Source organism: Sciurus vulgaris (assembly GCF_902686455.1).
Source record: "Sciurus vulgaris genome assembly, chromosome: 17".
Lineage (NCBI taxonomy): Eukaryota > Metazoa > Chordata > Mammalia > Rodentia > Sciuridae > Sciurus > Sciurus vulgaris.
Genome location: NC_136478.1, coordinates 34,503,759 through 34,524,450, shown reverse-complemented (window position 1 = coordinate 34,524,450; position 20,692 = coordinate 34,503,759). Strand labels below are relative to the sequence as shown.

The 20,692-nt window shown below is 43.2% G+C and overlaps 1 protein-coding gene across 1 annotated transcript in view; it reads left to right on the top strand.

Annotated features, from left to right (window-relative positions):
* LOC306648473 (uncharacterized protein C16orf78) overlaps positions 1-13,149 on the top strand; it is a gene marked incomplete at both ends in the record, with an annotated part of 28,184 nt that extends 15,035 nt beyond the window's left edge. The window contains 2 exons of the mRNA XM_079118675.1: positions 9,991-10,249; positions 13,002-13,149. Coding sequence (XP_078974801.1) covers positions 9,991-10,249; positions 13,002-13,149 — 407 coding nt within the window. The remainder of the gene's footprint in view (positions 1-9,990; positions 10,250-13,001) is intronic.
* Between the last annotated feature and the right edge of the window lie 7,543 nt (positions 13,150-20,692).

The following is a 20,692-nucleotide window of genomic DNA, read 5'->3' as shown; positions in this document are numbered from 1 at the left end:
ATGATAGAAAGGTGTGGTGGTGGGTACGATGGAATATTACTCAGCCATAAAAAAAACAACAAAATTATGGCATTTGCAGGCAAATGGATGAAATTGGAGAATATCATGCTAAGTGAGATAAACCAATCTCAAAATCAAAGGACGAATGATCTCACTGATAAGCGGATGATGACACATAATGGGGGGGTGATGGGGGGGCAAGAATGGAGGAAGGAGGGACTGTATAGAGGGGAAAGAGGGGTGGGAGGGGTGGGGGGATGAAAAAATAACAGAATGAATCAAAAACTATTACCCTAGGTAAATGTATGATTACACAAATGGAATGCCTCTACTTCATGTACAAACAGAGAAACAAGATGTATCCCATTTGTTTATAATAAAACTAAATTTAAAAAAATAAGAAAGAAAGAAAGGTGTGGTGCGGGATTGCTGTTTACCTCATGGCAGCTGGCAAGTAGAGAGAGCAAGGAGCTGCGGTGAACCCTTCCAGGGCAGGAACTAAGTAACCTAACTCCTCCAGTCACACCCCACCTGCCCAGTTACTACCCAGCCCATTCAAACTCAGATGGACTGATTAAGTTATAGCTCTCACAATCCATCATTTCATCTCAGAATATTATTGCATTAACCCGGGAGCTTTGGGGGAACACCTCGTTCCAAACCATAAGAAGAATCAAAACCAAAACATAATGAAGAAAACTTACAAGATTTATGAGACACCATCAAGTAAAACAATATATTCCTCTTGGGTGACCAAGAGGAGGATGGAAAGAAAACACCCAGAAGATTAAAGAAATATTGACTGAAAACCTCCCAAATCTGGACATACTGTTTCATGCGGCCCAAAGTTCTCCAAATGGTTAAATACAAAAACATCGACACATTATAATTAAGTTGTCAAAAGTCAAACACAAAGAGAAAAATTTGAAAATAACAGAAAAGCAAGCTTTTCACATACAAGGCAACCTTCATGAAACTATCAATGGATTTCTCAGTGGAAACCTTGCAGGCCAGGAAAGAGTGGGATAATGTATTCAAAATATTAAAAGGAAAAAAAATCCTGCCAAGAATACTATACCCACTGAAGCTGTCTTACAGAAACGGAGAGATAATGATCTTCCCAAATAAGCAGAAGTTGAGAGAGTTCATTACTGCTAGCATTGCTTTACAAGAAATGCCAAAGGGAGTCCCTCCACCAAAATAAAAGGACACTAATAACAACATAAAAACATATGAATGTATAAAACTCACTGGCAGAGGTACATAGTCAAATTTAATTTTTTTACTATTGTAATGGTGAAATGAAATGAAATGAAAGTTAAAAACAAATACATTTTAAAATTATAACTATAAAAACCTAATTATACCTAGTAGTATCAAACTTTTTAATATTTTTATCTTTTTATTGACACATAATGTTAGTACATATTTATGGGGCACACTATGATAATTTGACACTTGTATAGAATGTATAATTGTCAACTCAGGGTAATTGGCATTTCCATCTCCCCAAATATCATTTCTACCTGTTGGAAAATCTCCAGACTCTTCCACTTATTTTGAAATATATCAAATTGTTGTAGCCCCCAGTTACTCCACTGTGCTATAGAAGACCAGAACTAATTCCTCCTATCTAAATGTGTTTGGGTATCTGCTATTCAATTGATCTCCATCTCTTCTCCCTTCCCCTTTCCCATAGAGACATTCTTTTGATTTCTTCTCAAAATTCTATTGTCTATCTTTAAATTTTAAAACAGAAATGCATTCAGAATCAAGTTCTTGTAGTGTGGGTAACAGTTGATATTGTTTTCAAATAAGGTTAATAAATTTCAATAAAAATAGAAAAACATAATAATAATTTGTTGATACAGAAGGCAAAAATATGTAAACTGTTACATCAATAACATAAAATGGGGGAGAAGTGAAAATATAGTTTTGTATGCAAAGTTAAGTTGTTATGAGCTTGAAACAGAATGTTTAAACAGTTAAGATGCTTCACATGGGCCAGAGCTATAGCTCAGTAGTACAGTGTCTGCCTAGCACATGGGAGGCACTGGGTTTGATCCTCAGCAATACATAAAAATAAATAAATCAATAATGATATTGTGTCCATCTACAACTAAAAAAATTTTTTTATAAAGATGCTTCATGTAAGCCTCATAATAACCACAGAGGAAAAGCCTGAGGTCTTAACTCAAAAAGGAAGGCAAGAAGAAAAGAAGACAGCAACTCCAAAACAGGCCAAAAAAAAAAAAAAATCTCAAGTCCTTTCCTATCAATAATGATCTTAAATGTAAAGGGATTAAACTTTCTGTTGCAATCACAGAATATTATAGACTGAGTAATTTATAAGGAAAAGATTCCTTGGCTCACAATTCTGGGAGGCTGGGAAGTCCAAGGGCATGTTGACAGCATCTGGGGAGATATTTGAGCTGTGTCATAATGTAGTGAGGGCGAAAGGGACAGCCAGTGTGTGCAGAAGAGACAAAGGGGAGGGGTGGGTAGACTCTCTTCGTATCCACACACTCTTGGTAATGACCATAATCTTTATGATTTTGTATGAATCAGATCATGACATCTGAATACAGACAATTTTACTTCTTTCCTCTGATTTGGATCCTCTTTGTTTCTTTTTCTTGCCTAATTGCTCTGGCTAGGACAGAATTATGTTCACTAATAGTGCTAAGAGTAGTCATCCTTGTCTTGTTCCTGATCTTAGAAAGAAAGCTTTTGGCTTTTCACCACTGAGTCTGATGCTAGTGGTGGGCTGGTCATGTATGACCTTTATGATGTGGAGGTACACTCCTTCTATACCCAATTTGTTGAAAGCAGGCAACTACTTTCTCAAGAGGACTCCTAAAGTTCAGGAAATAATATCAAGCACTAATAAATGGGATGGCATCAAATTAAAAGGTTACTGCACAGTAAAGGAAACAATTAAGAATTTGAAGAGAAAACCTTTGAAATGGGAGAAAATCTCTGCTAGTTACTCTTCTGATAGAGGATTAATATCCAGAATATATAAAGAACTCAAAACACTTAACACCAGAAAAATCAATAACCGAATTACTAAATGGGTAAATGAACTAAACAGACATTTCTAAAAATAAGAGATACAAATGGCCAACCAATATATGAAAAAATGTTTAACATTGTTAGCAATTATGAAAATACAAATCAAAACTACACTGAGATTTCATCTTAGAATGGCGGTCATCAAGAATACAGGCTAAAAAAAAAAAAATAAGAAAAACACAGGCTGTACCACAGAATTTACAGTGTACATCTTTCACTTCCAACCATCAACTTTCACTCCATACAAAGCATAGGAAATGTACAAGAAATTACTGGTGGTTTTTCCTCTTCCAGACTTCATGCTGTGGCCATCAAAATTATGTTTCTCCATATGTTATAAACTACACAATACAGCAATATTATATTTTCTTTTAAAAACTATATTTTATCCAAGAACGTGGGAGATCTTTCCATCTTCTAAGGTTTTCTTTAATTTCTTTCTTTAGTGTTTTGTGGTTCTCATTGTAAAGGTCTTTCACCTCTTTTGTTAGATTATTTCCCAAGGTTTTTTTTTTTTTTTTTTTTTTGAAGCTATTGTGAATGGGGTAGTTTTCCTAATTTCTCTTTCAGAGGATTCATCACTTATGAATAAAAATGCATTAGATTTATGAGTTTTGATTTGATATCCTGCTACTTTACTGAATTCATTTATGAATTCTAGAAGTTTTCTGGTGGAATTTTTTAGCTCATCTAAATATAGAATCATGTCATTGGCAAATAGGGATAGTTTGAGTTCTTCTTTTCCTATTCATATCCCTTTAATTTCTTTTGTCTGTCTAATTTCTCTGGCTAGAGTTTCAAGGACGATGTTGAATAGAAGTGGTGAAAGAGGGCATCCCTGTGTGTCCCAGTTTTTTGTCAGAATGGCCATACTACCAAAGTGCTATACAAATTCAATGCAATTCCAATTAAAATCCCAGTGACATTCCTCATAGTAATAGAGAAAGCAATCATGAAATTCATTTGGAAGAATAAGAGACCCAGAATAGCCAAAGCAATCTTAGCAAGAAGAGTGAAGCAGGTGGTATCACAATACCAGACCTTCAACTGTACTACAGAGCAACAGTAACAAAAACAGCATGGTATTGGCACCAAAATAGACAGGTAGATCAATGGTACAAAACAGAGGACACAGAGTCAAACGCCAAAAACACAGTTATCTCATACTAGACAAAGGTGACAAAAACATACAATGAAGAAAAGATAGCCTGTTCAACAAATGGTGCTGGGAAAACTGGAAATCCACATGCAGCAAAATGAAACTAAACCCCTATATAGCCTGTTCAACAAATGGTGCTGGGAAAACTGGAAATCCACATGCAGCAAAATGAAACTAAACCCCTATCTCTCATCCTGCACAAAACTCAACTCAAAATGGATCAGAGACCTTGGAATTAAACCAGAGATCCTGCACCTTATAGAAGAAAAAATAGGTCCAAATCTTCATCATGTCAGCTTAGGACCGAACTTCCTTAACATGACTCTCAAAGCACAAGAAATAAAAGCAGAAATCAGCAATTGGAATAGATTCAAACTAAAAAGCTTTTTCTCAGCAAAGGAAACTATCAACAATGTGAAGAGAGAGCCTACAGAGTGGCAGAAAATCTTTCCCATACACACTTCAGATAGAGCACTAATCTCCAGAATCTATAAAGAACTCCAAAAACTACATCAAGAATACAAATAACCCAATCAATAAATGGGCTAAGGAAATGAGCAGACACCTCACAGAAGAAGATCTACAACCAATCAACAGATAAATGAAAAAAATGTTCAACATCTCCAGTAATAAGAGAAATGCAAAACTACCCTAAGATTCCATCTCACCCCAATTAGAATGGTGATTATCAAGAATACAAGCAACAATAGGTGTTGGCAAGGATGTAGGGAAAAAGGTACACTCATACATTGCTGGCAGGGTTGCAAATTAGTACAGCCACTCTGGAAAGCAGTGTGGAGATCCTCAGAAAGCTTGGAATGGAACCACCATTTGACCCAGCTATCCCACTCCTTGGCCTATACAAAAGGACTTAAAATCAGAATACTACAGTGATGCAGCCACATCAATGTTTATAGCAGCTCAATTCATAATAGCCAGATTGTGGAACCAACCTAGATGCCCTTCAGTTGATGAATGGATAAAGAAACTGTGGTATATGCACACAATGGAATATTATTCAACCATAAAGAAGAAAAAAATTATGGCATTTTCAGGCAAATGGATGAAATTGGAGAATATCATGCTAAGTGAGATAAGCCAATCTCAAAAAACTAAAGGCCAAATGATTTCTCTGATAAGTGGTGACAATACATAACGGGTGAAGGGGGAGGAGCTAAGGGAAGAATGGCAGAAGGATGGATTGTGTAGAGGGAAATGAGGGGTGAGGAGGAGGCAGGGGAAGGAAAGATAATAGAATGAGACAAACATCATTACCCTATGTACATGTATGATTACACTAACGGTGTGACTACTTTGTGAACAACCAGAGAAACAAAAGTTGTTGTACCCCATTTGTGTACAATGAATCAAAAGAAAAAATAAGAAAAAAACCCTACATTTTAAAGGGGCTTTAACATTTGCCCACATTTTTAACATTTCTGATGCTCTTCATTCTTTCACACAGACACAGACTTCTGTCTGGTGTTATTTCCCCTCTGCCTGATATGGGCAATAAAAGACCCTGGGAAATTATCATTTCCAAAGTCAACCTTGGCAAAAATCTGAGTAGCTGGAAAAGGGAATTCACTTGGCCTTCCCTGCCTGGACACCTATGGCCAGAGTATTCTGCAGACGCTAAGGCAAGAGTGCATTTCTAATGCAGAGGGGTAGAGAACAAAAACACCCCTTTGACTCATGAATACCGTGCAGGGCCCTGGCGTCCCAAACATGGCCCTTAAGAAGTACAACTTACCTGTTCAACCACAGACCCAGAAATGTGGATCAATATTGTCCAAAAGAGTGGCCAGACAGGCTCCCAGGAAAAGGGGCTGTCAACCTGGGTTCACTCATAAGTTCATCACTAAGCAGATACAGCATCTTGGGTCCAGTGCCTAAGCTTTCTGATCTTCAAATTTCTAATTTGGGAATGGATAGGACTCAGGAATGAGACTATAGTGCCCCTACTGCCCTAGAAAGACTCTGATTGCTATTACCCTTTCATATTCCTACTATTTCTTACAATACAGGCCCCCTTTGACCCAGATCAGATGTCTCAGAAAGGTCTATGGTTCTTTTCCCAAGGGATTTCCCATTTGCATCAAAAAGGATATTCAAATCATGATCCTCCTGGAACACAACACCAATTTCTATTCTGAAAAACAAAAACAAAAACAAAAAAAGATTGCAAAGCCCACCTGATCCTCTCACCTGGTCAGGGGCTGCCAGACCAGAGCACCATACTGGATATAAAGAGTCCTAATTCAACCACTGACTCAACGTGGGACCTGGCAAGTCATACTCTCTCCAGGGTACTGTTCCTCCACTTGTATAATTGTAGATCTCGACTCCTTCTGCTCAGCATCTCCTGGTAAAAGTCTTAAACTTTGTTGATGAAACCTTGCAACCCACAGAGAGAAAGAAAAATTGACTTAAAATGGAAGCAGACTGGTATTGCCCACATGAAGGTGAAGATTTAGAAATATTTAGGGCCTTAGCCATGTATCTCTTCATCTGCAAAAATGGCCTAAAAGAAGGCAGACACACCAAATTAGGAAATAATGGATTTAGAAGCAAAATCTAGATATATGCCCTTCAAGCAGATGAAACAGAAAGTTTGAAAACATCCTGTGCGTGGTTGCACAGCCGCTCAGGAGGCTGAGGCAGGAGAATCACAAGTTCAAAGCCAGCCTCAGCAACTTGGTGAGGCCCTAAGCAACTTAGTGAGACCCTGTCTCTAAATAAAAAATCAAGAAGGGCTGGGGATGTGGTTCAGTGGTTGAGAGCCGCTGGGTTCAATCCCCAGTACCCATCCCCTCAAACACAAAGAAGAAAAGAAAGAAAACAAAAGGATAACACAGAAATGCAAACAGATAAGATGGAATTGTGGCTGAAAGAAACACACAGAGAGAAGGAGGGACCTACTTAAATGTTAAAAAGTATAAGTAATAACCATAAACCTACATGCACCAAAAACGTAGTAACTAACAGATAAAGATATATAGAAATCCATGGGGGAGCTTTTAAACATACAGTTATTTGGGGAAATTTTAATATACCTCCTTCAGAACCATATTAATTAAATAGAAAATAACAGGAAGTACACACTAGAAGGTGATAACAGAATTAACAAGCCATAACTTTATACCTAAGTAAAGAACATATAGTGGAATGAGACAGACATCATTGCCTTATGTACATGTATGATTACATGAAAGGTGTGAATCTACATGGTGCACAACCATAGAAACGAAAAGATGTACCCCATCTGTGGACAATGAGTCAAAATGCAGTCTGTAAAAATAAGATTAAAAAAAAGAATTTTTAAAAGAATGAAAAAAAATAAAGAACATAAACTTTTTAATGGTTGAAGAATATTTACAAAAATCACCTGTATACTTCACCACAAAGAGAATATTAACGTTCAAAAAAGGAAAGATTTAAGGGCCACTTATTGTATCCTAAATCTATTAGAAATAAAATTTTAAACTGCTCTTCAACTTAAAAAATTGGAATTACAAAACATGCACCCAAATTATCTATGTATCAGTGAAAATAAGACTTTTATACCAAAACCTGTGGGGCAGAGGCAGAAGGTATGCTTAGAGAAAAATGTATAACAAAAACTAAAGTAAAAGTAGTGGTTCTTGTCTTTATAAAAGAAAAAAGAAATAACTAATATTTTTACTAGTTTATAAGTAGAAGACAGAATTACTATGAAAACAAGAATTAATATTAAATATTGAACACTGGCAGAGATTAATGAAAATCAAGATAAAAGTAATTAAAAGCAAAATCCAATGGCAACACTTTGGAAAATCAAGGGACAAATAAATGAAGATAACACAAGCCTTATTAAAAAGAAGAGTTAAAAAAATCTCAAGATTTGGTATAAAAGCTAGGCACAGAGACACCTGGCTGTCATCCCTGCATTTTAGGGATCACGACAGGGGGCTGACAAGTTCTAAGCCAGCCTCAGGAACTTAGCGAGCCCCTGAGCAACTTAGACACTGTCTCTAAATAAAATATAAAAAAGGACTTGGAACATGGCTCAGTGGTTAAGCACCTCTGGGTCCAATCCCCAGCACAAAATATAAAAATAAAAATAAAATTAAAAGTCTGAGAAAGGATACAGAGCAAAAAAATAAGTTCCTATATTCATATATTAAGTGTATTTTTTTTAAGTACTGGGAATTAAACCCAGGAGTGCTTAACTACTGAGTCACATCCCAAGCCCTTCTTTATATTTTATTTAGAGACAGGATCTTACTGAGTTGCTTAGGACCTCTCTAAAATGCAGAGGCTGACTTTGAACTTGAGATCCTCCTGCCTCGGCCTCCAGAGCTTTTGGGATTATAGGTGTGAACCACATGCCAAGCTCTATTCTGTGTATTTGCTGGAATATGTTTTTTAGATTTTTTGGTATCTTTATTATTGCATAGAAGTATGTAATTCATATTATACAGAACCTATATAATACATATCCTATCTAATCTTTAAAGAGCAAATAATTTCAATGTCACTTCAACTATTACAGACAAATAGAATATAGACATTTCTGCATTAATTTAACCGGACATCATAACTTAATATTAACATTTTAACCAAAACCACAGACCAATTTCACAATAAAGTAAATGCAAAAAATATCTGAAAATGTTGCAAAATACACCAAACATGCCAATGTCTAAAATAATGATTCCTCAAACTCAATTGAATTTATAACAATAAGTAAGAAATGGTTTACTACATGGATATCTAGCAACGTATTTTATTACATCAACAAATCAAAGGAAAGCTATATAATCATATCAAAAGATGATACAAAAACAAAACATTGCATTAAGCTATTATTACTAATAAAAACTCCAAAGTTAAAATTAAGCTGCTAAAACGTGATAAAACATATACCCCAAAGAGCGGCAAATATCATTGCAAAATGATGAAATGCTAAAGTCATTTTAAGAGTAATCAGGGATAAAATGATGCATATCATTCTTGTCATTGTTTTTACAGGGTCTGTCAAATTAAATGTCAAGAAGAAAATAAAATTTTTATAAATAAAGGATTTTTTCGTTTTACTCAAATATTGCATTCCTGCCAAAGTCAAGAAAGTCTTGTAAATCAATAAAATTTGCTAATTGATAAAATGCACTGTTGGTTGTGTACTAGACAAACACATTTTAAAGAAACAACAGATTTTCTCTATACACGTCATGCCCATTAAAAATGGAATGGGTAGAAAATATTCCATCCTCATAAGTAAAAGTTTATAAAATAATTAGAGGAATTTAACAAGAAGAAAAAATTAAGATCTCCAAGCTCTAACCCCAGTAGGATTTTCTTCAGTACGAATGCCATATTTGGGTCACATCAGACGTTCAGAGTTTCATGCATTTGTGGCTCCGTGCAAACCATCATTTTCTCCCCTTTTCTGTCTAATAAACGGTTTGTCCTTTAACGCCACCCCCACCCCCAAAGCTCATCCCCTCTGATTTCTTCCTCAACCTCCTCTAGGCGAATTTCCTGTAGGTAAACTCCCTCTGGGGAAGGAGGAGAGGAAAGATGGAGGGAAGCGGTAATGGGAAGGAAGGGAAGGAAGTGAGAGAGGCAGAGAGCCCGCGGGAGGAGAGGAAGGATTGGATTGCAAAGCCGCCACCTGGACCGGGTGGTCCCTGAAGCCCCTGCTCTCCCTCCTGCCAACCCCGCCTCCCTCCTCTCCCAGGCGCTAACTCAAGGGGGCACCTGTCCTCTTTCAGAATTAGACATCAAGGATGCCATCGCCCTAGAGTCCACTCAGCGGGCGAGCACGTACCGCCGACAGAGCAGCATCATAGATCCCACGCTGCAGGAGGCCATCTTCAGCGGCCGCAGGGCCACCCTCACGTTGAGAGACTGGGCAGGCAAGACGCCAGACATCGCTTACGAGCGCAAGCTGAAGACCCTCATGGACAAGAGCACCGAGCCCAAGATTGAAACCCTGAAAATGCTCAAGCCGGAGGAGGTGCTCAACTGCCGGTGAGCCGCCCCGGGGCCAGGGCGTGGGCCGAGGGTGTCCTGGGAGAGGGAGGCCGTGGTCACTGCTGTCTCCGGTTCGGACACCTGGAAACCTAGGTGGGTGGACTCACAGGAGTCAGCTCCGTCCCTGAGTCCCAAAGAACCGTTCCAGCCGGAGCCAGTGGGTTGCAGGGGTAGCAGCCATTTAGGTGTGCTAGTTTGGGCGCTACACATTTGGACACTTAGGCAACCCTTCCAATATTTCCATTGGTTGCACAACAGAAGCCATGAACAGTATTCAAAAAGGGAAGAAGGAAAAGTGGCCTACCCCTGTAATCCCTGGGGGGCTGGAGGCTGAGGCAGTGGGATCACAAGTTCCGGCCAGTCTCAGCAACTTAGCAAGACTCTGTCTCAAAATTTAAAAAAAATAAAATAAAAAGAACTGGAGATTAGCTCCATAGTAAATTGCCTCTGGGTTCAATCCCAAGTGCAAAAGAAAAAAAGAATGAGTTGCCTGTGGTCTTATTTTAACAGGAAATTCTGCTAAGATCCTTACACTATGGGGTGGAATAGTAGCCATAGTCCCCAGTGGCGCTCTGCTATGCTTTTGGACTTTTAGACTCCCAAGGGGACCATGAATCAAGTTAGGCCATTTAATAGGTACTGCTCTTACCAAAGGGCTCCCTTCTGCTTGCTCTTATTTATCAGGGCTCTCTGCTTTTCAGCAACACCAAGCAGCTTGGACTCCACCCCAACCCACCCACTCCTCCCCACCTCCACCGCCAAAAAAAACCAGGGATCCCCCTCTCCATAGCCCAGTGTTATCCTCACTATAAAGATATAAAAGACAAAGCCCAAAAACCTTAGCTGAGAGCAAAGGAGACAACAGAGTAATGTAGACATCCTTGTGAAATTGATAGCAATAAACTCATCCATAGGTATAAGATGGCCACAATGGTGGGAAGTCCGCAAGGCCAGCTCTACCTACTGCCAGGCTAAGAGGCAGTTAGGTGGGATGGTTAATTGGCTGAATGATGAACAGGTAGAGTCCCCAGTTGACTGCCCTTGTGGGTAATCAATGACTGGACGACTTTGGCTGGGCCTTTTAGATTGAGCACGTGTTTCTAATTGACTCTGGCTCCGTGGGGTCCATGGTGGGAAGAAAAGAGATTTGGCTAGGACTCTGGCCCTCCAAGGAGGGAGGAAGAAAATTTGAAAAGATGGCATATATGAAGCCATTAGAAAAAGATGCAAGAAAAGGATGAAATAGTTCAGAGTGGGATCTTAATGGACGCCCACATGCACCAGTGTGTGAGACCTCAGAGGCTGGACTGGTCAAGGAGGAGGAGGTGGGCTGTGGCTGGAGTCATCAAGGAAAGGGTCGTCCAGGCGTGGGGATAGGTGAGCGGTGGAGCTGGCCACGAGAACAGGTGAGCTCCGGGGAGCTCTTGAAGTAGCTCCACCTCCATGTCTGTAGCAAAGTACCCAACCAGCAGGAGGCCTGAGTAGGGGGCTTCCTCCCCTCATGCTAAAGCTGGGAGGAAGGCCAGGCTTGATGGTGCAGTAAGTTCTCTGGCTCAAGCAGCAGAGATACTTTCTAGAACATACAATGAAAATGGAATCTATTCCATCCTTCAATATAGATTGTGGGGCTTTAGAAAATAATGTAAATCAACATCCTAAATTATTTTTTAATTTGCTGACTATTATTAGAATAAAATATGCACTTCGTCCCTACGGCTGTTCAGCCATTATTTCCACCATTCTGTATTTCAACCCTTGGCATCTCTCAGAGTACGTGCCTATGAGGGTGACGAAGCACACAATAATTTACACTAGTTTTTCTCCCCACTTGGCTTCAGGTGACAGCCACATTACACTTTGTTCCTCCTAATGCCATTTTAATTATGGCATTTTAATTAAGAACCCTCAGAATGGGATAGTTGATTCTTGGCTTAAGAATTCCTCTGTTGATGGAATTTCTCATATCCCTGTTGTTGATAAACCCCACATGAACACTTTCTATTATGTAACTTTTCCTTCCACTGACTTCTTTACTTGAGATAAGTGGATGCTTTAGTTAGCTGTTTCACTGCTGTGACTAAAAGTCTTAACCAAAACAATTGTAGAAGAGGAAATGTTTATGTGAGGGCTCACGGTTTCAGGGGACTCAGCCCATAGACAGGTGACTTCATTCCTCGGGGCTGGAGGTGAGGCTGAACATCATGGAGGAAGAGTGTAAAGGAGGAGAGCCGCTCACATCATGCTCAGAGAGCAGAGAGACTCACCAGATATGTACCCCAAGGCCACGCCCCAATGGCCCACCTCCTCCAGCCACACCCCACCCACCTTCAGTGACCACTCAGTTAATCCCTTTGGGGGAGGGATTGATTCACTGATTGGGTTCAGGCTCATAACCCAATCATTTCTCCTCTAAACCTTGCATTGTCTCACACTTGAACTTCTGGGGGACACCTCACATCCAAACCACAACCGTGGAGAACCTAAATGGAGTCGCTCCGTCAGAGACAATGAACCTTTTGCCCTGGGGCAAGGTAGGAGTGGTGCTTGGCAAATTGATTTAGAGAGTCCCACCGAGGCCGGCTGGCCACCTCTGCAGGGTGTTCCTGTGTCTTACAGTGTGTCTGTCAGTTCTAGAGAGCCAGTCCCCTGGAGAGGTCCCACACTTCATGCTGCTTAAAGTTAAGCTCTTATCAATAACGATGGACGCTCCCGTGATGCCACTTGCCACTGACACCCTCCTTTTGCACAGATACCTGCGACTGTCCAAGAACAACATCCGGACCCTGCTCAAGCTGTGCAAAGATGCGGGGCTGAACATGGACATCCATCCTCACATGGTTGAAGCAGAGATAGATTCTAAGAAAGTTTTCACCCAAGGCTCCAATGCAACCCCCTAAGTGGCTCCTCGCCATTGCTGCCTAGGGGTCCTTCTGCCATCGGGCCCTTGGCCACAGATGCTGGCCATCCTCTGGCACACGACGACTAGCCCTTCAGATGTAGTGTGTCTCTTTTAGACCGTGACAATCAGACTGCTTGCATCCTTGTGCCGGTGTGGGCTTTGTCCTCGACATTCAAGTCCAAACCAACCTAAAAGAAACCATGGTTCTTCTCCCACTCAAGGAGGAGTTCTTGGAAAGGGCTTCTTAAGAAGGAAGGCTTATGCAAGGGGGAGCCCAGAGTCCCCAGAGCAACCTCAGGAAGGTCATAGGGCAGGAACCTCTGCCAAAGGTCATAGGGCTGGTTGGGGACCCCTGTGCAGGACTTGGCTCTCTGGGGTGCTGGTCCTCTTGTGTGAAGGACAGGGGACTGACCTGGAATAAACAAGCCTCAGTCAACAAGGGGCCCTTGGGTACCCATGGGCTGTCCACCAGGGAGATGGGAGCTTCCAGAGCTGGTAGGGACCTTGATGTCCATAAGTCTAGGACCTCATTATTCCCTTGAAGTAAAAGGCCAGAGAGGATAAGGAACTTGGCCAGAGTCACACAGATGAGAAGTGGCAGGACTGAGGTCCAGTGTCCTCACCTCAGCCTCCTGCTCCACCCTCTTGCATGACAGAGGTCACTGGCAGATCCTGCAGGACTGTTCAGAGACCTCGTCTTCCCAGCCCGGCACCTCTGCCAGTCAAAGCGATAGGCCTAAGCCCTTCTGGTCCCCATAAGCATTTTAAGTAAGTCTGAAGCCCAACTGCCTCACTTACGAGCTGTGTGATGCTAAGCCAGCCACTCTCTGCCTTTGCTTAGCATCTACAAAATGGTCCTAATGACGGCAGCTGCTGAGCAGGGACACCATGAAGAGTAAAGGAGAGCATTCAGGTGAAGCAGGAAGCACAGTTATTGACACCCAGGAGCTGTACCCATGGTCCCCTGGGCTGGGTAAGGAATTGACTTCCCAGCGGCTGCATTCCGAGAAATGATCCTCAAAATCAGGCACGTGCATGTTCGAATCAAGCCCTGTTAAAAAGCTACTGGTGCCAAATCTATGTCCTCCCAGGTAAACCTCAAAATGTAATGGCCCCTAGGTCACTGAGAGCTAGTACACAGCCCTGGGGGAGCAAGACTCTCAAAAATACCATTGCACACCTGCGCTCCAGCCAGGCCCTGGGAGCTGCTTACTGTCGGACTCCACACAGTGAAATGGCGCGGATTCTCCAGGGATTCTGTGCCTTTTAAACTTCCATGCCCCACACTGAGGATCTAAAGTGATCCCTCAGAGGTGAGTGGCCTTCCTGTGAGCGTCATTGCTCTGGGGTCACAGAGAGGCCCTGGAGACCACCAGACCCCATGCTACCCCAGCCCACACCAGAAGTACAGTCACAACTGAGAGGTGGGGCCCCTTGGAGGAGTCGGGAGGCCACGGTAACTGAGCAAGAGCATGGTGAGCCCTGCCATGTTGGGACAAAACCTCAGCCAAACTCACCAGACTCTAAAGAAACCAGGTGCATGTGATTAGGTGACACTCCTCTCCAGCAAACTCCTGTGCCTTTGGGAGAAGCAGCAGCTCAAAAGCAGAAAAGGAAAAGTATTTTCTGAGAATCACTATTTCAGTCAGTTTTGTTGTTGTTGTTGTTGTTGCTGTGACTGAAAGGCCCAACCAGCACAATTATAGAGGAAGAAAAGTTTATTTGAGGGCTCACGGTTTCAGAGGACTCAGTCCAGAGAAAGCCGGCCTCATTCCTTGGGGCTGGAGGTGAGGTTGAACATCATGGCAGAAGAGTGTGGAGGAGGGAAGCTCCTCACATCATGATCAGAAAGCAGAGAAAGACTCCACTTGCCAGATACAAATATCTACCTAAAGCCATGCCCCGATTCCCACCTCCTCCCGCCACACCCACCACTTCAGTTACCACTCAGTTAATCCTAGGAGAGGGTTAAATCGCTGATTGGGTTAAGACTCTCACAACCCAATAATTTCTCCTCTGAACCTTCTTGCATTGTCTCACATGAGCTTTTGGGGGACACCCCATATTCAAACATAACATTCTGCCCTGGGCCCCAAAAGCTCACACTCATCGAACAAGGCAAAATACATTTAGTCCATTTCTAAGAGTCCCCATAGTCTTAAAAGTTCAGAGATTGCTCAAAGTTCAAGTCCAAAGTCTTCTCTGAGGCTCAAGGCAACCTGGCATTGTGACCTCCTATAAAACTAAAAACAATTTACAAGTATCCAATATATAATGGTACAGAGTAAACATCTCCATTCACAAAATTAGGGGCATAGAAAGAAGGGATGGGACCAAAGCAAGACTGAAATCCAGCTGGGCAAACAAGGCCTGCAGCTCCATTTCTGGTACCTGGGCACATGGCTTCATGATGCTCTCTCCAAAGAGCTTTGTTCATCTCTCCCCTGTGGCCTTGTTTGTTGTAATCCAAGTAGCCTTTTTGCTGGCTTTTGCTTTCTGCTCCTGAATATCACAATAAACTTGGTTAAAAGCCTCCAGCAAAGCCCATGCCTCTGTCTAAATGCTATGCTGCTTAGACATTTCTTCCACCAGAATAAGAAGTCCATGGCTTTTAAAATCAGCTTCACAGAAAGTCTCAGAACATGGGCAAAATGCAGACAACAACTCAGCCAGAATATAACATGAATGGCCTCTACTCCAAATTCCAGTAGACTCCTCCATTTTCTCTAAACCCTCTTGAGCTCTGTCTTTACTGTCCATGGTCCTATTGGCATTCTGGTCTTCTGAGCACCCACCAGAATCAACCATTAAGCTCAGCTTATAAAAACTTAAAGCATTTCCAGTTTGCGCTGCTAAGCAGCTCAAAATTCCTTCCACCAATTCCAAAAACCACATGATGAGGTTAGTCACAGCAATGACCCCATTCCTGGTACCAATTTCTGTTTTAGTCAGCTTTTTCAATGCTGTGACTAAAAGACCCAACCAGCACAATTATAGAGGAGAAAAAGTTTATTGAGGGCTCATGGTTTCAAAGGTCTTAGTCCATAGAAGCCTGGCTCCATTCCTCAGGGCTTGAGGTGAGGCTGAACATCATGGCAGAAGAGTATGGCACAGGGAAGCAAGCAGCTCACATCATGATTAGAAAGCAGAGAGAGAGAACTCCACTTGCCAGATACAAATATATATCCAAAGCCACACCCCAATTCCCATCTCCTCCACCCATACCCTACTACTTTACTTACCACTCAGTTAATCCCTATCAGGGGATTAAGTCACTGACTGGGTTAAGACTCTCACAACCCAATCATTTCTCCTCTGAACCTTCTTGCATTGTCTCTCACACATGAGCTTTTGGGGGACACTTCCTACCCAAACCATAATAATCACTTTATTAGTCCATTTCCTGTTGCTATAACAAAATACTTGAGGTTGGGTAACTTTGACAGCAAATAGGTTCATTTAGTTGATAGCTTTGAAGACTGAAGGTCCAAACTACATGGCAGGGACTCTTGCAAGGGCCCCATTGACAGTATCACATCATGGCAGATGGCCTCATGGCAGGAGCACACACAAGAGGCAACAATTACACAGGAAGCCAGAGAGTGGGAAAGGACCAGCTTGCTCTTTCATGACAACCTTCTGGGGAGAACGAACCAGGTCCACAGGTACTTCGTTAATTCCTTCAGAAAGAAGAGCCCCCAGTGCCCTCCCACCAGGTTCCACCTCTTAAAGGTCCCATCGCCTCTCACAGCCACATTGGGGATCAAGCTTCCAGCACAGGAACCCTTGGGAGACACACTCAAACTAGATCCAAACCACAGCGATGCCAGTGTCAGAAGCTTCATCAGGATTACCTCAGCAGAAGCAAAACCCAGAACCATCTTCAAACCTCACTACTGCAGACCAGAAGTCAGGATGAGGTTCTGCCAACCTCTTTCCTGTGTTAAGGGTCTTCACCTCTAGGAAGTCCTTCAGCCTGTCCAACCTGCCTCTCTCTTGCTGCAGTCTGAACCTATTTTCTCTCACCTAAATCAGTGTGGAAGGGGAGAAGTCAGTCTTCATTGTCTAGTAAATATTTATATTCGGGAAGGACAAGTGATGGGGAACAAATTAAATAATAGATTAAATGGCCCTGAAAAGTTAAGTGTCAGATATATGAACCACAGCAGTGTAATACGACAGTGGCCATTTACACTTTTCATCTTCAGACTTGATTTCCCCCCACACTTTTTTAGCATACGATTCAGTTTGATTATCTCTCCAGGATGATTACCACATCTTTAAAATGAATAACCAATGGTCTCAGCCCAGGCCTTGAATAAGGCTTGAAGTCAGTGACTGAATGGTTTTCCAGGAATAAGGGCTGACTGCAGGGTATCAGATTTGATTTATTCATCCTTTGTCTTGCCCGCCACCAATTGTATTATATGGCTGGTTTTCTGTATTCCCCTTGTGGTCCCCTTGTGGACCCATAGGTCCTTTCCTGCAGAGCCCGGGTTGTTTTCTAGTTCTATTCTTCCAGGTTGCTTTGCACCAAGAGGTCTGAATGCAGGAAGCTCAGCTCCTCTGAAGACACGAAGGATCCAGGGCCCCGCATCCCATCCCTACTCCTCCCGACTCAGGGGAGTGTTTGGGGTGGTGGACAGCAGGCGGATACTTGGGATCCCAGTACTCCAAGGGCAACCAGTTCATCAAAGCACGGTGAAGGAAGTCAAGCACCACGGGAGAGCCAGGGATGGCGGACCATCGCCATAGACTGGAAGAGGGGGAAGGGTAGGAAAGGCTTTTTGGGAACAGAAAGGCTAAGGTAGAACTTTTATGGATAAACAGGAGTTACGGGGCTCTTTGAGCGATATGGAAGGGAAGACAGAGGGAACAGAGCGTGCAAAAGCTCAGCAGCCAGGGACAGTGTGGCATGTTGGAGAACCTGCATTAGCTCAGTCTGGATGGAGGGGACAGTTGACAAGGGAGCAGTGGCAAGAGATGCTGTGCACAGAGGGCTCGTAAGCTGCACAACAAGGCGTTTCTCCTCTGGAGTTGTCATTCATTCATTTCACAAATAGTGAGCTCCTACTATGTGCCACAGACTGTTTCAATGGCTAAGGATTCAGCAGTGAGTCACAACCGTCTCATTCTTGCTTCCATGGAACCGTGATGCTGAGGAGATAAAATGGATCGCACAATAGAACATTGGGGGAACATTCTAGTTGGGAGACACATGCACCTCAACTAAAATTTCAGCAAGAAGTGAGAAAATAAAAGCCAAGTGGAATGCCAGGAAATGACTGGGCAGAGGGGAGAGGATGGCAGCTTTAGGGTACGACTCGAGAAGGAGGCGGCCTCCACGTGCAGATCCGGGGAGTGCTCCCACAGAGGGAAGAAGAGATGAGGGCTGTTGGAGGAACTTTACAGAAGGTCAGCATGGCTGAAGCAGCAAGAGAGAGGAGAGCCAGCAACGTACCCAGGTCTTGTAGGCTGTGGTCTAGGGCGTGCATTTCATTCTGCTTGCAAAAGGAAACCACTCTGGAGAATAATAAATACAGAAGAGATCCCTGTGGCTTCTCAGAAGAGAGAATATCCTGAGGGAGAAGGGGAAAGCCTAGAGATTAGTTCAGAAGTTATATCAGTCAGCTACAGCTGGGTAACAGATTTCCCCCAAACACAGCTTCCAACTGAACACAATTTCTCAGGAGTCCACAGGTCAATCGGGCATTTCTGCCAATCCTGGCCAGACTCAGCAGCCCTAGGCTGGGCACGTGTGTCTGTGGTCAGTAAGTGGGTTAGCTGGGGGCTGGCTGGTCAAGGACAGTCCTACTGGGATGGCCAGTCTCTGCATCAGGCACATCATTTTCTAATGGGCGATCCTGGGCTTGTGCTCAGGGTGCAGCAGGATTCCAGGAAGCAGGCAAAACTGGGTTGAGGCCCAGGTCAGAACCTGCACACAGCCACGCTCCTCTCATTCTGGACTAGAGTGACCAAAGCAAGTCCCAAGGTCAGTTCAGATTCAAGGTAGAGAAACAGACCCCACCTGCTGAAGGAAAGAGCTGTAATTTCACATTGCAAAGGACCTGGATGCAGGGGGTGGGGTGGCAGTCAAGGACAGTGGCTGTTTTTGCAATTAGCAAGTGAAAGAGAAGTTGGCTTTACAGAAGGTGAGCATGGCTGAAGCAGGAAGAGAGAGGAGAGCCAGCAACGTACCCAGGTCTTTAGGCTGTGGTCTAGGGCGTGCATTCCATTCTGCTTGCAAAAGGAAACCACTGTGGAGAATAACAAATACAGAAGAGATCCCTGTGGGTAATCATGTAGGGAGCAAATGATCAAGGACACATTTTTAAGATAGAGCTGAAGGATTCTGTCATCAGATGGAATGTGGGCATGACAGAAAGGACTCAGGTATGACCCTCAGTCATCCTGTAGTTTGAGTCACTGTTGAGTGCTCAGTCAAGGAGGCGGGGAAGAGAAAAGAGAGGAAGGCAGGAGCCGGTTGGAGCTGGCAGAATGGGAGATGCCTTGGGCACCCAGGATGCTGTTCCAGGAAGAGCCAGGAACCAGGGACAGGAGGGAAGCAGGGGAGTGATGGGGAAGGATCGGAGGAGCAAATTCAGGGACAGCGAGCATTCATGTCTAGAGCCGCTGTGACAAGAACCACAAGGTGGGTGGCTAAACACATCACCTTGGAGTCTGGAGCCTGCAATCTGAAATCAAGGGGTCAGCAGGACTCTGCTGGCTCCAAAAGCTCTAGGGAAGAATGGTGGTTGTTTCTTCTAGCTTCTTGTGCCCCGGGGGTTCCCTGTCATGTGGCAGCATGACACAAGTTCTGCCTCTGTCTTCACTTCTCCACGTGTTTCTGTCCCTTCTCCTCCTTTTCCTCCTCCTCCTCCTCCTCCTCCTTTTGCAATGCTTGGATTGAACCCAGGACCTTGGCATGCTAGGCAAGTGCTCTGCCACTGATCCACATCCCCAGCCCTGTCTCCTTTTCTTATGAGAATACTGGTCATATTGGTTCACTGGCTCACCCCAGTGAGCACCTCCTAACCTGATTATATTTCATAAAGGTCCTATTTGCAAATAAAGTCATGCTCCCAGGCATTAGGGAGTTAGATTACAATACATCTTCTCAGGAGATGCAATCCAACCCATAATACCAGGCCATCCAAGGTGAGGAGTCAGTGGCCCAGTGAGGGGTAGCAAATCCCCCCAGATGCTCCTGAGCTCATGGCAGAGGTGGCACTGGAACCACATGCCTACCGCCCTGCCAACCTGGCCCTCACAGCCATACCCTGCTGCCCAGAGCTTATTCCCAGGCTGATGGGCTCTATGCAGCAGATCCATCCCACTGCCCATTTCCACTCTGGCACATTCAGAGCCAGAGTTACGGGGGAATTCTCCCCTGAACCCCCAAGGCCCAATTCCTGGACTAGCTCATTGACGTGCAAGCCTTTTCCACAGTTACCTTAGCATAAGTTGCTGCCCCAGCCCCTGCTGAGCTGAGTGCCACAGCCTCAAGGGACTGCATGGTACCTCCAGACCCTCAAGAGGGA